At 43.1% G+C, this 17,316-nt stretch overlaps 1 protein-coding gene across 18 annotated transcripts in view; it reads left to right on the forward strand.

The window, feature by feature from the left end:
* The window catches only part of RIMBP2 (RIMS binding protein 2), a 485,649-nt gene that overhangs the window by 342,303 nt on the left and 126,030 nt on the right, over positions 1 to 17,316 (forward strand). For all 18 annotated transcript variants that reach the window (XM_075012504.1, XM_075012509.1, XM_075012514.1 and 15 more), the window contains one exon: positions 10,118 to 10,222. In XM_075012504.1, coding sequence (XP_074868605.1) covers positions 10,118 to 10,222 — 105 coding nt within the window. The remainder of the gene's footprint in view (positions 1 to 10,117; positions 10,223 to 17,316) is intronic.

The raw sequence follows: 17,316 nt of genomic DNA on the forward strand, positions 1-17,316 counted from the left end.
TAAAGGTGAGATAACTTGTTGAGGATAATTATTTTTTCAGTTGTTTAAAGATGATGAACTATGTTTGTGTGCCATCAGCCACTGATTCTGGTTTTACTACTACTAGGGGTCTTTAGATCCTCTGAACCCTCAAAAGCCAGAGAAAAGGCAGTGTTTGGAATGATGTTCTAGGTCACATTTTTCCTTCACAAATAGTTTTTATGAGGAAAAATGTCTAGTCCTGAAGAAACTTATGTTTCCTGTTCTGTGCCACAGTCCTTCACTGCTTGTAGTTCAATTGCTGCAGGAATTCTTGGTAGGTTGTTAAGCAATGTCATTCATTCCATTGGGTTGGGTGAAAATTGCTCTCCAGGAAGACACAAAACTTCAGGTTATTAACAGAATGTCCCAGTCCATTGAAATGCTGACTTGCTGATGACCTGAATGTGTGCATCTTACTGAAGAGGGATTTTCACAACAGATTGGAAAGAGAGGCTGCTGAACTCTTTTATGCTGAAATTCGACACATTAACAAGTGGTTTGAACCGGGATGGAAATGTTTTAGGTCATTATAAGGGCTCTTTTGCATATTTGGCTTAATCTGATTCTTGACTCTCCCCTCAACCTTCTGCCCCTCTACTCTCTGATTTGCTCACCTTGATAATATTTTTGTGATTTGTCAACCTTGATTCCTATTTTTGGTTCTCTGTGCCTTAAATATTGACTCTGTTCTGGTATGGCTGTGGTGTGAAGAAGTGGGTCTGTCCCATGAAAGCTCATCACCTAATAAATTATTTTGTTAGTCTTTAAAGTGCTGCTGGGCTGCTTTTTTGTTTTGATAGTATATAGACTAGCACAGCTCTCTCTCTGTTACTGGTCAACATGCAAGGGATTTCTTGTGCGGGATGGTGAGGGGTGCAGGGTCTGGGCAGGAGGGAGGATGGCACACCCTAGCCAGCGGGAGCAGCAGGTGAAAACTCCCTGGCTGCGTCTACACGTGCACGCTACTTCGAAGTAGCGGCACCAACTTCGAAATAGCGCCCGTCACGTCTACACGCATCGGGCGCTATTTCGAAGTTAACTTCGACGTTAGGCAGCGAGACGTCGAAGTCGCTAACCTCATGAGGAGATAGGAATAGCGCCCTACTTCGACGTTCAACGTCGAAGTAGGGACCGTGTAGACGATCCGCGTCCCGCAACGTCAAAATTGCTGGGTCCTCCATGGCGGCCATCAGCTGGGGGGTTGAGAGATGCTCTCTCTCCAGCCCCTGCGGGGCTCTATGGTCACCGTGGGCAGCAGCCCTTAGCCCAGGGCTTCTGGCTGCTTCTGCGGCAGCTGGGGATCTATGCTGCAGGCACAGGGTCTGCAACCAGTTGTCAGCTCTGTGGATCTTGTGTTGTTTAGTGCAACTGTGTCTGGGAGGGGCCCTTTAAGGGAGCGGCTTGCTGTTGAGTCCACCCTGTGACCCTGTCTGCAGCTGTGCCTGGCATCCCTATTTCGATGTGTGCTACTTTGACGTGTAGACGTTCCCTCGCTGCGCCTATTTCGATGTTGGGCTGAGCAACGTTGAAGTTGAACATCGACGTTGCCGGCCCTGGAGGACGTGTAGACGTTATTCATCGAAATAGACTATTTCGATGTCGCAACATCGAAATAAGCTATTTCGATGTTGGCTGCACGTGTAGACGTAGCCTCAGTGAGCAGGGTCTGGAAGACTCTCCTAGGCACATGACAGTGCAAATCATAGCCCTCTTTTGCAGGCTCTTTGCCCTAATGTACATGAGGAAGTGGATGGAATTAACTGGATATTATTTATTTCTCACGTTACCCTAGAAAAACTTAGCTTAAAAATGGCCAGCTGGTTTCCTGTCTCTGAAAGGGTTTGAATAATAGTAAGCCTACTTTTCATGTATAGAAAGAAACTGTTATTCCATCTATTGTGCCAGGATGTGTTAACTCAGCTGAGGATATGGATCAGAACGCGCTGAATTAGATAACTGAAAAGTTAAATATAGGTAGGTTCTTACAGAAAATAGTTGTTTTCTCATGTGCACTTTCCCTTCTGACTACCCTGGCGGCAGTGTCTACAGGAGCAGATGACAAGCCCTTTGATTACTATGTTGTGGTGTGAATTAAATTTGCACCACATGCAGTATCACATCCTACTTATCTATAGGAAGCAAGGCTCTGATAGTTGAAAGTCAGCTGAGTCAGTGTTAATGCTGAGAGCCTGCTATAAATATCAGGACTTTAAAATAATTCTGCTGTCAGGGTACGGTACAAGGTTTCTTGCAGTTGCACGTGTCGTCTGCAGAACCTCTCCTGTTGCAGATTTGCTGTGAGGGATGGGGGGTGGGGCTCTTACAAGAGCTGACATAGCCATGGCTTCTCTTGAGCAGAGCCAGTCTGCATCCACTAAGAGAGCTTCCAAAGGCAACTCCTGGTAGAAGAAGCAGAAAGGGAGCCAGAGTACAACTACAGAAGGCTAAGATGTAACAAAGAGGCTTCCACAAACCTACTATTTGCTCCACAGTGGGAATCCTGCCGCTTACTCAGTGTTTCCTGTAAGCTGAGTGCTTGGCCAGCTACCTAAGAAAGATTCAGGTGCCTCCCAGCTGATTAGCAGAGCATCCACAGCCACCCTCAGTTGGCAGCATATGTTTCTACTGGTGGTGCCCATTCCCATATCCCTTGGTGCATGTAACAAAATTTATTCTGCCCATGGATGGAAAAATAGAGGGAAAACGACTCTGATCTGCGGGAAACTCTACAATATCTGGCACCCCCTCCATTCCATCTTGAGGTTCCTTTCTGTGTATTTTCTGCAGGAAGAAGTGACATGCCCAAATGTTTTTAAATATGCAGTTTCACCTGTGGTTTCTGTGTGCTTTTTCTTCATGGCATCTGAATTACTCCATGCTTGGGAACTGAATAGTACACCTTTTTAAGGGGAGGGGAAAAGATAAGAATGCATTTTCACATTTAGTATGCTTGCATGCTAACACTAGGTAAGGTCAACCATAGGACAGACAGGTGGAGTGCAACCACCTTCATACAGCTCTGCCAATGGGATAGACACAAAATTCTATCCTGTAGTCAGCAGTTTGTTGCAAAAGTCTATGTAAAACCTTTCTGTTACACCTGCCTTTAAAGGCCTAGAGCAGGAATTGAAAGTGCCCAAGCCTTCTATGTGGCTGATCCTTATCTCTTGAGGATGAAAATCTGGAAAGAAATGTTTCTTCACACCAAAGAAAGAGAACCTATTTGCTTTTGTTTTCTCAGAAATTTAAGGACGCTCCATTAGTATCCCCCCACAACAGATCACTACTTTGTTGCAGTTGGGGGATTTGCATGTTTCAGTGACCCCTAGAGCTATGATGGTGGGAGCCTACTGCTCCTGGTAGGGCCACCTATGCCGGACAGATCGAAGGGTAGAGACCAGACTAAGTGTGATCTATGGGGTCCTCCAGGTTAGGGGTTCAGCTCAAGGCTAACAACCCAGACCTAGAAAAAGCCTATGGTACAGAAACAGCAACCAAGAATTCTCCTACAATTTTGTGCAGTGGCCTTCCTAAGTCTTCTGTGGGGACCTGCATGACTGACCGTAGTGAAAGCTGTGAGGAAGCTATTGCCATGATGATGGACACCAAGACAAAGACCAGAATTGGATTCTGGGATGTACAAGCCATGTATGACACTGGCAAGTAGCACAAATAGTCTCTGAAATGAGATGATACACATCCTTAGTGTTAGCAAGAGTAGATGGATGGGATCAGGGAGACTGAAGACTTTTCAGGAGAACAGTGAACACTGTTCTGTTACGGAAGAAATGATGACCAACATTAAGAGAGAGTGGCCATCATCCTTAAGAAGGGGATTGAGAAATGTTTGCTGGAGTGGAAACCTATCAACAGCAGACTGATGAGGGTTAGACTGAAAGGAAGACAATGAACATCACCCTGATGCAGGTTTATGCCTCAATCAATGACAGTGGTGAAGAAATTAAAGACACCTTTATGCAGAAATGGAGTCTACATCACACCGTGACCTTACTGTCATTATGGATGATCTGAATGCCAAAGTGGGAAACAACAGCGCACACAATGACAGCGCCAGGGGCAGACATGGGTATGGCACCATGAATGACAATGGTGAGAGATCTGTAGGATTTTGTTCCATCAACAATCTGGTCATCAGAGGGACTCTCTTCACACACTGTGACATTCACAAATTGACGTACTGTTCATCAAACATCAGAGATGAGAACCAGATCAACTATCTGATGATTGAAGGTACATGGAGACGCTGTTCGCCAGATGTGAAAGCGAGAAGAGGAGAAGACATTGGTGGCGATCATGACGTAGAGATGGCACTCATGAAACTCAAGTTGTGAAGAATAGGTATTAAGACACCCATACAAAGACACTTCAGTGTTGAAAAACTATGAAATGCCACCACGAATACTGCCTTCGCAATTCAACTGAGGAACAGATTCCAAGCTTTGCAAGATTTAAGGGATGATGTACCTATCAGTATCACAGATAAAATCAACATGGCATGGGAACAGATTGCATCAGTCTACACAAAGACTGGGTTTCAAGGATAGGAAGAAGAGGAAGGACTGGATCAAATCTAATACACTGCAAGCCATCGAAGAGAGACGGACATAAAGAAGAGTCTTATAGATGCTAAATCATCCAGAATTCAAGAATGATACAGACAGAATTACAGAGAGGCAACCCGAAAAGTGAAGAAGCTAGTGAGAGCAGACAAACAAGTTTTCATAGAAGACCTTGCAGCAAAAGCTGAAGATGCAGCTAATTGAGGGGAGCAAGGAAACATGTATAGAGTCACCAGGCTTGTTTGTAGCAAGTATCATGGCAGCACAAGTGCCCCATCAAGGACAAACCAGGGCAGTTATTAACAACAGAGAAAGAGTAAGAACTGTACTGGACAGAACACTTCAGAGAGGTTCTAAATAGACCACCGCCTGAAGAAGAAGCGGACATCTAGCAGATACCCAAGGGGACCAAAGGAGTCATTGTTAAGATTCCAAAGAAAGGAGCATTCAGCAACTGCTACAATTGACATGGGATCACCCTTCTATCTCTACCCTGCAAGATCCTAGCCAAGGTCCAACAGATGTCAGATGCCTTTGACAAGTCTCTGAGGCATAAACAAGTTGGATTTCACAAGGGAAGGGGATGCATATACCAGATTTTCACCCTGAGAGACATTATAGGGCAGTGCACAGAGTGACAGAGACAGTTGTACATAAACTTTGCCGACTTTGAGAAGGTTTTTGACAGCATACACAGAGAAAGCCTTTGGCACATTCTGAGAGCTTACAGAATCGCTCTACAAGTGGTCCAGCTCATCAAGAGTTTTTACACCAACTTCATATGCAGCATGGGGTACTGCGATCCATCTTTTGAAGTCAAGACTTGGGTCAGACAGAGATGTGTCAGGTCTGCACTACTCTTCAACATGGTGATCGATTGGGTGATGCGGAGAACAACAGCAGATGCATCAAAGGGTATCAGATGGACAACCTCTTCCACATTGGAAAACCTTGACTTTACCTATGACCTTGCATTGCTTTTCCACACCCATCAACATATGCAAGAAAAGACAATGCCTATGCACCATTGGATGCCAGGTTGGACTAAGAGTTAACCAAAAAAAATCCCCAAAGATTATGACTCTCAACATAGATTTACCAGCACCAATCTAGATAGAAGACGAAGAGTTACCCAGAAGAGACAGCTTTACATACTGAGGCGGCATCATCCACCATGATGGAGGCACCAAGAATGACATCCAGAGCAGACTAAGCAAGGCCAGAAATGTCCTCAGAAGTATGAACAATGTATGGAGATCTACACAGCACAGTATCCACACCAAGCGTAAGCTATACCAGAGCTGTGGCATATCAACACTACTATGCAGCTCAGAGGGCTGGCAGATGACAGTGTGACCTTGCCAAGCTCTCGCCCTTCCTCGCCACTAGCTTTCAAAAGATACTTTGATCTTTTGACTGAAGACAATCTCCAATGATGACCTGCTCCTGCGATGCCACCAGGAGGATGTGACCTCTATCATCATGAGGAGACACTGGAGATGTATAGAGCACGTGATGAGAAAGGAGGCAGACATCATTGTAAAGATAGCACTTCATTGGACGCCTGAAGGACAACAGAAATGTGGGAGGCCCAAGACAACATGGTGGTGTACTGTTGAGGCAGATATGAAGAGAACGAACTACAGCTGGGACGCACTGTAGAAAATGACCAAAGACAGAAGTAGAGGGCCTTCATTGCTACCCAACACACCAGCGGGCATAATAGGCTTTAACTAACTAACTAACTATTAGTATCTAAATCCTGTAAACTTCTACATGATAGCTTCTGAAAGCACCTGGGTATAAAACACAGGGTCTGATTTTGGTGTCTTTCAGGAGTAAGTTCACTGAGTCAATGGAATTAAACCTGTGTACATGTGATGGGAATCAGGCCCAAAATCTTTGGCCATGGCCAACTGCTGAGGAAAGTAGATATTTTCTATGAACACATTGGGGTAACTTTGTAAAACACATAAAGATCTAGATTCTAAAGCCTGCAGCCCTGGTTATAAACTCTTCAATCAAGAGGCTAAATCCTCAACAGAAACTGCACATAATCGTAAGTCGAGTTCAGAATAGGCTCCATTGAACTGCAAAATTGTGGGATGAAATCAGACTTGTCTTGCAGGCAGAGAAGGTGCTTTGGCTTTCTGTGATGGTTATGTATGACTGATGGTTCAATAATATAATTTCTCTAAAGGAATACAGATGAAATGCTAACATTTCTCTTCCACTGACAATATTTTGGGCATTGTGTGTCTACTATTAGCAAGATATTTATGGGCTCTCCTCTTCTGTTGGATGTTTAATAAATATAGTACCTGAAAAATAAAACTTATGTGCTATGCAGTTTTCTCAGAGTAAAATATTTTTAGACACTAGAGTTCATCAGCAGCCATACGCTTGAAAGTAGACTCCAAACACTATTGCAGAAGGTTAGAAAAGCACGGTGCCACCTGAGAACCCAATTTATGGGTCTGAATCAATAACGTGCATATATACCTTCTACTACGTTCACCCATTTCCACCAGCAGTGGCATCTGACTAGATCATGTAAACAGCCTGTCTGTGTCCTATCTACAGGAACAGGAAAGACTTTATTTTCATAGAATGTGGGTTTTTTAACCGCTAGCAAGGTTTTTAATTAATGCTTGTCACTGTTGTCAAGAGAAGCTGTTCAGCAGCTGCTTATTACTCACACAAGGAATGGTTCTAATCACTTTCTATTTAAATGCTGGTCCACCACTTCCAGTCTTTGTCTCTTAGTCGTGTTTGTTCTTGATTCTTAGCCCATAAAAGAAACTATACTCCTGTCAACTTTGAATATTGAGGTAACCATTTAACTTTGCTTGAATTCATTCACGTGCCTCATACCAGAGTCCCCCTTTTTTAAGTGAATGTGTAGACTGCATTTTTGCTCCAAGTCTTGCACTCTGGTAACACACTCTGCTTCACATTGAATCATTCCTTGATCAATGAGCAGGAAAGTACCAGTACGAGACTGTGTACTGCAGAAAAAAAAAGTTGCTAACTTCTTCCCAATGTGGTGGTGTTCTCCTGTTGGGCCCTGTGGAACTCTTAAATGAACAAAACCTGCTGGAGCAGATTGAAACTCACATGAGAAGCTTTTGGGCTCCATTAGCTTCAGGGGAAGGCTTAACACGTTGGAAGGTACATACCATAAACAAAAGTTTCACACATGACTAATGGTTTTTGGATGCCTTGAATTTTGGTCACCCAAACTTAAGCTGCTTTAAAAGGATCCATGTCTTCTTAAGGCATCTCAGATTGGGCACCCACCCAATAGTCCAGAAATCCCTTCAGATTTGAAGATCTTGGTTGTAGTTTTTCACTAAGTCATCAGGCAAAAAGTAGATATTGAAGAACTCAGTTACCAAAAAGAAACCAGGTAAACTACTGAAGATCTGGTTGTCTTCCGAGCAGGCCTCCTGACAGGAATTCCAGGCTCTTGGGCAGAACAGTCAGTGCCCTCAGACAAAGCCACACACCACTTCCCACCCAGGGAAACTCCAAGCGCCACCCCTCAATTGGAGGACCCCCTGGTCAGTTCCAGACCCATCCCCCACCTGACTGGAGCTGCCACTCCCACCCCTCCCACCCTCCTTTCACTCTGTGCCACTCCGATCACAGCTCTGACCCACAGCAGTCTTGTGCCCAGCTCAGCTCCTTCCCCCCTCTGCCCCCAGGCAACCTCCTGAACCAGCTCTGCCCTCCCCCACCCCCAGTGTTCCTGTCCCCATCTTGGCCTCCTTCCGTCCTCTCTGGCTCCCAAATACCTCACGCACAGTTCTGCCCCTCACACGTCCTGTGCCCGTCTCGGCCTCGTCCCCCACCCTGCTCCTTTCTGCCTGCCTCCCCCTGCTCCCACTCCTCCGCTCTTTTCTCTTCCTGGTCCTGTTCCTCTGTCCCCCTCAGCCCTTGCTCCCCGCATCCTGTCTTTACTCCCCAGACCTTGGCTCTTTCCTTCTCTTGCCAGCCTGTTCCCCTCCATTCCCAGTCTGCAGTCCAAGCTCCTGGGCTCCCAGCAGTCCTACCATGCTGCTAGAGCAATGCTATTGAAAAGGGCTTGGGACCCAAGCATGGGTACAGCAACAGTGATGGCAGTGTCAGCTCTGGTCCCCTTAAATCCACCAGGCTCCTTTGCTTCCCCCCCACACCTGACCCCCACACACCAGCAGACCCACTTCTTAGCAAATACATCTATATTGGTACTATCCATCGTCTTTAGACTAGTATCAGAGGGGTAGCCGTGTTAGTCTGGATCTGTAGAGCAACGAAGGGTCCTGTGGCACCTTATAGACTAAGAGAAAAGTTTAGAGCATGAGCTTTCGTGAGTTAACTCACTTCTTCTTTGGCCAGCATCTGAAGAAGTGAGTTAACTCACGAAAGCTCATGCTCTAAACTTTTCTGTTAGTCTATAAGGTGCCACAGGACCCTTCGTTGCTCTACGTCTTTAGACTGTCTCTCTTTGTTATTAATTCCTTTTAGCTCACAATGATAACTCATTAAAGAAGTCAATCAATACACCCACTTTGCTGAGAGCTTTCTTTTATCCACACTAAGAACTTCTGACACCATTTATACTCAGTGTATAGGCAAGTGTATAGGCAAGCCAGTACCATTTGTTCCCTCAAGAACAGGTATCTGCTTTGGTTTTCATGTAGTAACCCTCACTGCCACAAGTAAACGTTTATCATCTCAATCTGTAATATCAGCTTCTAAAGCGAAGAGATTGGAATCTAGAAAGAGATCATTTAATAATTCCCATTTATTGCACAAGATGCTTTGAAAGTACAGCAATATGAAGCTGCACTTAGTTTTCCTTTAATTAAATTAAAGGTTGGTATCTGCAAATGATGTCTTCAGTTTGTGCACTTTTGAAGTGTCTTGCGTCATTCTAGTTTGTGTCACTAATTGAAGGTTTTCTTTAAAAAAAATTATTTTTTGTATTGTATAGTCAGTTGTATCCAAATTCATTTATCTGATTTTTTTCTCTGTTATAAATGAAAGGGACAGAGAGAGAGAGAGGAAGAGAGAGAACATCAAGATCAGAATGTTTCTTTATGATGAACACGCATGGAGCAAATGAGAAAATGGGATTCCAAATAAAAATCAATTAGGGAATTTGACAAGCTAAAATTTTCCTGAGATAAAACTATTTGTTATGATACAGTTTACAGAGCTCTGATGAGGTGTCAAGGGTATGTTGTAACTCTGCCCTCCACTCAGTGGAATATAAACTGCTCAGCTGTATGCCATTGGCAATGTATTGCCATCAACTAATGGGGATTCAGATCAAACTAATCATGCATTTCAGTGGAAATATACCTCTATGGCCTGACTGCATAAAAATTTTATCTCATGTGCACCTACTGGTTACCAAAGAGATTGCTTATATTGAAATCATCATCATCATGCTTTAAAATATTAGCATACTTTTTCAGAATGGTACATTTTAAATCTTCTAATAAATTGGTTTTCTTTCCCTGAACCAGCATATGCGAGAGGCTGCTGAACGGCGGCAACAGCTGGAATTGGAGCATGAGCAAGCCTTGGCTGTTCTCAATGCAAAACAGCAGGAAATTGAACTGCTGCAGAAGGTAAGTGAAGAAAATGAAAAGCAAATAAAATGGCACATTGCAGCGACTGGCTAAGAGTAAAGAAATGGATCTCTGAAAATAGCTGTGTTTAATCTGAGTCCATTGACATGGCACCTACTTTCCAAGTTCAGTCTACTCTTTTTCTAAAATATTCTGTCTGACATGTGTCCCAATCATTGATTTAGATAGTTACATTTAGGCTTGGAAGGGTTAAGTTTTTATCTTTTAATAGCAGTAAAAAAATCTGTTCTACTGTATACAGCCAGACAAATGAAAAAATATTTGCATTGATAATGATTGAAATTCACCCTTCAGCAAAGCAAGAGATATTCTTTTTGAGGATACTAAACGTTGATTTAATGATCTTTCCTTTGTCTGTTTTGTCATGGGATGTTGCCAGTTTGCATTTTGGTGGCCATAAAGATAAAATTTTTTGAAACTCATCATCCAGATCCCTGCGCTCATGACAGGATCAAGCATTATCGAGACCCATGGTTCCCAACATTTTCAATAACATGGCACACTTTAATGAGACAAACAGTTCCACACCACGCCCATGTTTTTCAGCTGAATCGATTGCTCATAAATGTGACACATTACTATGGTTACAGTCTTATCAGAGAGGTTTGCAACACAGTAGTGCATTCAGCAGGCTAAACAGGGATCAGATGCATTAATGTTTCAAATCCACTGCAGACTACACCATCTTAGACAGTGAGCTCGGACGAATTTTCAAAATCTGCTCAACACCCTGCATTGGAGCTTGAGTAAATGAGTAACCACTGAAAGCTGCTCCCCTCCCCACGAGCTGGTTGGAGCCAGCATGTGGCAGTTAAACCATGTTCCAGCTCCAACAGGCTCCCATCTTCCCTCCCTCCCCTTTGCCATAGCAAGCAGTGGGGGCAGGCTCCCTGCCAGCTCATTAGGACAAGGAAACAGCCTTTCAGCCACCTCCTGCATGAACGTGGTCCTGTGAGGTCAGCATTTCTCCTCATGGTGGTTCTACAAAGAGCCAGAGCGAGGGGAAATTGATGAAATTTCAAAGCACACTTAGATGGTTCTCATGGCACACACTGCTTAAAACCACTGATCTAGGCCATCCCTGGCAAGTATTTGTCTAACTTGTTCTTAAAAAACTCCAATGACAAAGATTCCACAACTTCTCTAGGTAATTTGTTCCAATGCTTAATTACCCTTACAGTTAGGAAGTTTCTTTTAATGTCTAACATAAATCTCCTTTGCTGTCATTTAAGACCAATACTTCCGAATGTTGTCCAGTGGTGTGTCAAAATCCTACAGAAATATGAAGTATTTTCTATCTACACCGTTAACTTAATCAACCAAACATGTAATCTCATCAAAGATTGACATCATGTTTGTTTGACAGGACCTTTATTCCATAAATCTGGGATGGTTGGCATTAATTATATTCCTATTGTTTTATTCCTTATCAGTTGAATCCCATATCAACTTTTCTATTATTTTGCCTATGAGTAGTGTCATGCTAATTGCTATCGTTATCAGCATCATTCCAGGTGCCCCATTAATTAGTGCTCTTCCAGTCTCCTGAAATTTCCTTGGTGTTCTAAGAGTTTTTTAAAAGTTAATATCACTGGGTGGAAATCTCCTCACTCAACTCTTTTAGGACTCTTGGCTTCATGTTGCCCACACCTGCTGGTTTAAAAATGTTTATCCCTAGCAGATTCGTGTGATATGCTCCTCAGTTACTAATGGACTAAACAGTGCTTCATTACTCTCATATGATAAAATAATTTTTTCCCAATACGAAGCAGAAGTATTTAATGAATGCTATTTTGCAGATTTTACTGAATTATTATTAACAGTTTTACTATCTCCATCTAGGCTCTATCTACGAGAGGATTTTTTCAGCAAAACTGGCCTTTTGTTGGAAAAATCCGCAGAGCATCTACATGCAAAATGTACTTTGTCAACAAAACCCACCACATCTGCTGGCAGTGTTATACCTCTCCCCATTCAGGTATTGTGCCTCGCTTGACAGTGTTCTGTTGACAACACAGACGTGTAGATGCTCCGGGGCCCTTTTGCTGACGGGCAGGTCTTCTGGTTCACTGGGCAGCCCTGTTTGCAGGCTTCTGGTCAGCTGTTCTATTAAGAGAAAGCCAGGAAGTCTGGCTGCTCTCTGTCAACAGAGTGGCTTGCGCTTTCAATCTGATTTTATGTGTAGACGCAATCTGTTGACAGAAGTTTTGCTGGGAAATCCTTTCTGGCCGTCCCTGCTGTTGACAGATGCTTCTCGTGTAGATGTGGCCCCAGAAACAAGCCTGTGTCTTTGCCAGAATTTCTTTTTTTCCTAATATACTCAATAATATCTTTTTATTGTCCTTAGTTCTGCAAGCCAGGGAATTTTCTTTTCTTTCCCTTATGAAGTTTCTTAACTTCCTAACTCCCTTTTCCATATGTAATCTATTGCATTTTTATTTCTAATTGCGCCTTCTTTTTGGATGGGTTTTCAACCAAAGGTGTTCTCTTTCTTGACTGTGAAATTGTGAGTTTCTCCCCAGTTAATAATTTTTTCTCAAAGAATTCCTAATGTTTGTTCATGTTTTTCTGTCTAAATATTTTACCTCAGTCAATTTTTCTCACAATTTTCTTCAGCTTTCAGGAATCAGCCCTTTTGAAGCACCAAACACACATATTACTTATTGGGATTGTCCTCTTTGCCCATATTGAATGTAATGTGATCATGACATGACAACGGGTCCCTAGTCAACCACCAACTACCAGTGTAATATAATTCTTCTTTAGCCATAATAATGAGATCCGAAATAGGTAACTCATGTTGGCTGGAATGCTTTTTTGTTTGAAAATTATCATCTCTAATTTCTGTAATCTCTGATGATGATTTTGCTACTGGTGTTCTGACCCTCCGGCAAATGTCTCCCAAGTTGAAGTCCCATGAATAACAAGCATTCCTGTGGCACCTTAGAGACTAAAAGGTTTATTAGATCATGAGCTTTTTTGGGTAAAATCCACTTCCTGAGCTGTTTAGGGTTATACTGATTGTGAATTGGGTTCCTCAGGTGAGGTGTGTTTTACATGCCACAGGGCTGCTTGTTAATGGTGAAAATACAGACTAACACAGCTACCCCTCTGGATTCCCACAAAACAACACTGTTTTCCCCTGACATACAACAGACCAGTGTTTAAGATGTAATGCATCCTCTTGTCTGCTTTGATTTGGTGGTCTGTAGCAAACCTCCTTCACCATCCTTTTGCAAGCATCGGTAGTTAGCATATTAACCATATCAGCTTCAATTTACAATATAATTGAGGTTCTTAGCATGTCTTTTCCATTGTCTTTCATTGATAGCTTCCTGACAACTTATTGGCTGTGTCAACACTAGCACAAGTCTTTGAAATGGCCATTCAAGGCCATTTTGAAGATTACTAATAAGGCGCTGAAGTGCATGTAATAAGGGGATTTTGAAGTTCCCAGGGTCCTTTCAAAAAGGACCCCTTTCTGGACGAGCCGCACAGGAGCAAAACGTGGCAATTTCGAAGAGCCACGGCCGGCACCATGATGATGAGGTGCTGAATGTGCATTTCAGTGTCTCATTAGTAATCTTCGAAATGGCCATTTTGAAGATTTATGCTAGTGTAGACATAGCCAACATGTTCATTCTTAAAAGGATAGAGGTGGCTTTTCTATTTAGAGTGTAAATAACTTGCAGTAGAGAGATTCTCTTGCTATGTATGGCTGTGTCTATGCTGAGACCTATTGCCAACAGTTTGAGGCAAATAAGCGGTGTCGAAAATGCAAAATGGCAGCTTATTTGTATCTTCATGTTGCTAATGTGTATATTCATGAGGCTAATTTGCGTTTTTGCAGCAAAAATCAAGCAGTATAGAAAAAAGAAGGCATAAGGTGCTGCTGACACAGGGAGGTTTTGCTGGCAGAACCACGTCTATGATGCTTGATTTCTGTTGTGAAAATGCAAATTAGCCTCATGAATATGCACATTAGCAGTATGAATATGCAAATGAACCTGCATTTTGGAGACTGCTTATTTGCATCAAAGTGTCGGCACTAGGGCTCAGTGTAGACACAGCCTATATGTACAGAGCCTAGCACACTGAGACCCAATTTTGGTTGAGGCTTCTCCCTTCTTTTGTGATCCACATAATTGTAATACTGAAGAGAGTATTCTCTAGAGACCCAAAAGGGATGGGGTTGGTTTGGCAGCCAGATGACAGAGAAGGTCAAAGTGGTTCCAGTATTAGTCTGAGAATGTGGAGACCTGGGGTTAATTCGCTGCTTCCCCACAGATAACCTGGGCGACCTTGGGCATGCCACCTAGTCCTTTTGGGCCAAATTTTCAAAGCTCTTTAGGTGAGATTTTCAAAAGTGCTAATGTAGGTTTGTGTCTATTGATTGCAATGAGAAGTCAGTGCCAAACCACTTTTAGTGCTCTTGGAAGTCTCACTAAGGAGCCTCTGTGTAGCTTCAGGGATCTAAATACCTTTCCAAATCCACAGGTCTGTGCATCAGTTCCCAATCTCTAAAATGGAGCGAATAACCTATAGGGGTATTGTGAAGATAAATACCTTATGGCTATGGCTATGCTACAGAGATCTTTTGAAAGAAGCCCTTCTGGAAAATCTCTTCCGAAAGAACTTCTTTTGAAAGACTGCGTCCACACACAAAAAAGATGATCTGCTCTTTCAACAGAAAGCGTCCACACAGCCCCCGCTCTTTCGAAAGAACAGGCCAGGGATCAAAAAATCAGCCTTATGAGGACTGCTCTTTCAGGAACAAAAAGGCCCCGCAGAACATGCGCACACATTTTCCTTCTAAAGAAGATGTCCAAAGGGGACAGTCTTCCTGACACAGGAAAGGAAGAATGATTTTGACAGGCGCACCACATTCTTTCCACTTACTTTTGAAAGAACACTTTTTGTGTGTTTACGCTCCATGGGATCTTTCAAAGGAGTCCCCTTCTTTCAAAAAAAATTTTGAAGGAACTTGCTAGTGTACACACAGCCTACTAGATTGAGAATGCTGAGATATATAGTGGAGGGGGGCCATGTATGTCCTAAGATTGACTTGGGCTGGGAGGCTATTCTTTTCACTGAAAGGTATGTGAGAAATGGGCGTCTAAATGAATGTTAATGTTAGAACTAGGCTGATCGGCTCCCTGAAGATTCAGCACCGGCTCACATTCACTATTGCAGCATCAGTGGCAGCGGCTGGAGCCGCAGGCCCCTTTTAATTGCCACGAGAGTGCTGCTCTGTGCTGCTCTTAGGTCTCGGCGGGGTCAGTGCTGTGGTATGGGCACTGATGAGAGCTGATTGTCGAAGGCCCCACCCCTTCCACCTGAGGCCCTGCCCTTTCTGGGGTGCAAGCTGCCCCCTCCCACCTTGCCCCTGGGCATGCGATGGCTGTCAGCCCTGCTGGGCATTCCCTAGGTTCACTTTGCCTCTTTTATTGCTTATTGTTTTATTCGCTACAGTGCTTTAGATGGGCATTGTAAAATCCTACCAGCGTGCACGGGGCAGTAATGTGGTGGTGTGACAGATTTGGAATTTATGTCTCCCCAGCATTAATATGATTAGGGTTCAAGGTGATATGTCCCATTAAACAAAGCCAATAACTGCTGTTCTCTGGTGCCTTTGCTGTACTGAATCCTAAATAATTTTTCTTTTTGTACGAATAGACGTGCTTTTATCCCCATCCCACTGTGTTTATCTGGTTCTTTGGTCTCCAGAAAGAAAAGCCTAATATTGTTAATTCAGGCTTTTATGGTGGTACAGAATCAGATAAAACAGTGATTCACTAGCTAATTTTATTACGAGCTTGTGCAATGGAAGGGAGGGGGAGTTAACTCTTGATGCAGTTTTCCTGACCATTTATCAAAAGCTTGTGTTGAGGATAGATTTTATTAAACTTGTGATGATTGATGATGTACAGGTTTCTGTTACCTGTCATAATATGTTTCCTAACGTTATAGGAATCAATATTTTATCAGATGCCAGCAGGAGGACTTATTATTGTAGTACAAGAAGAAATACGACTATTCACCAGTGCCAAAGGAGGTGATGTTACTGTGCAACAGATTAGCATTCAGCTTCAGTATATGCCCTCCACAGTCTAGACTGCTTGATCCAGCACCAGTGCAGAGCAACGGGAGTCTCTCCACTTATTTTAATGAGAGCTGCAGCAGCACTTTGTAGACTGTGGGTCCAGCTAGTGAAGTAGGTGCAGCTGCACTAATGTACATCAGTGGAGGTTCTGCCCCATCATATTGGAATGTTTATAGGAAATGGTCGTCCTAGTGAGGATTGCTTTTAGTGGGGTGTTTATACAGGAATACGGCATGTGTGGTTCTAGGATAGCCAGCGTCCCACACTCCTACTTTTTGCCTGCCTGACATAATGGTTAACAAAAGGTCTTGATGGATTCATAAATCTAGAGCAAACTTTATTACAGTTCATGATGAGAACTGAAAAGGGAGATAAAATGAGATTAGCAGGAAATTACTGACTCCTGCACATTCCTTTGAGGTTTTTAAAAGCCTTTGGCTGCCCCTAACCAGACTCAGATAACTGTATTTGTGATTGGCAGGACAAAATGCTAAACTCTGTGCTAGACATGTCTCTCTGTCTCTCACTTCCATGTAATGAAAAATGTGTACCTGTCATTTGGGGGAGTAGATCCAATCTCTCCTCTTGAACCCCCTTCTCCTTATCTCTGTTACCAGAAGCCCTCGTTTAGGAATAACTTCCATACAAATGATCACACTCTAGCCCTTTTCAGCTGAGAATCATATAATGCTTTACATATGTTAATTAATCCTCAGAAGGGCATCAGCACACAGGAAAGACAAGACTCTGATAAAATGTTACCCACAAGAAATACAGTCCCCTCTAGTATGAAACACACCATTCATCCAACCATGTGTGAGAATACTCCCCAACAGCTGAAGCAAGGAATTATAAATGAAAGCGTTATGTATTTTTGAGGTAAACAAACTAGAAAATTGCAGTTTGGCTGGGGAGCTAATGTTCTGAAATCGTTAATGGCCACACAGCCATCTGAATAGCATACATCTTG

The sequence above is a fragment of the Carettochelys insculpta genome, chromosome 18 (assembly GCF_033958435.1).
Source record: "Carettochelys insculpta isolate YL-2023 chromosome 18, ASM3395843v1, whole genome shotgun sequence".
Lineage (NCBI taxonomy): Eukaryota > Metazoa > Chordata > Testudines > Carettochelyidae > Carettochelys > Carettochelys insculpta.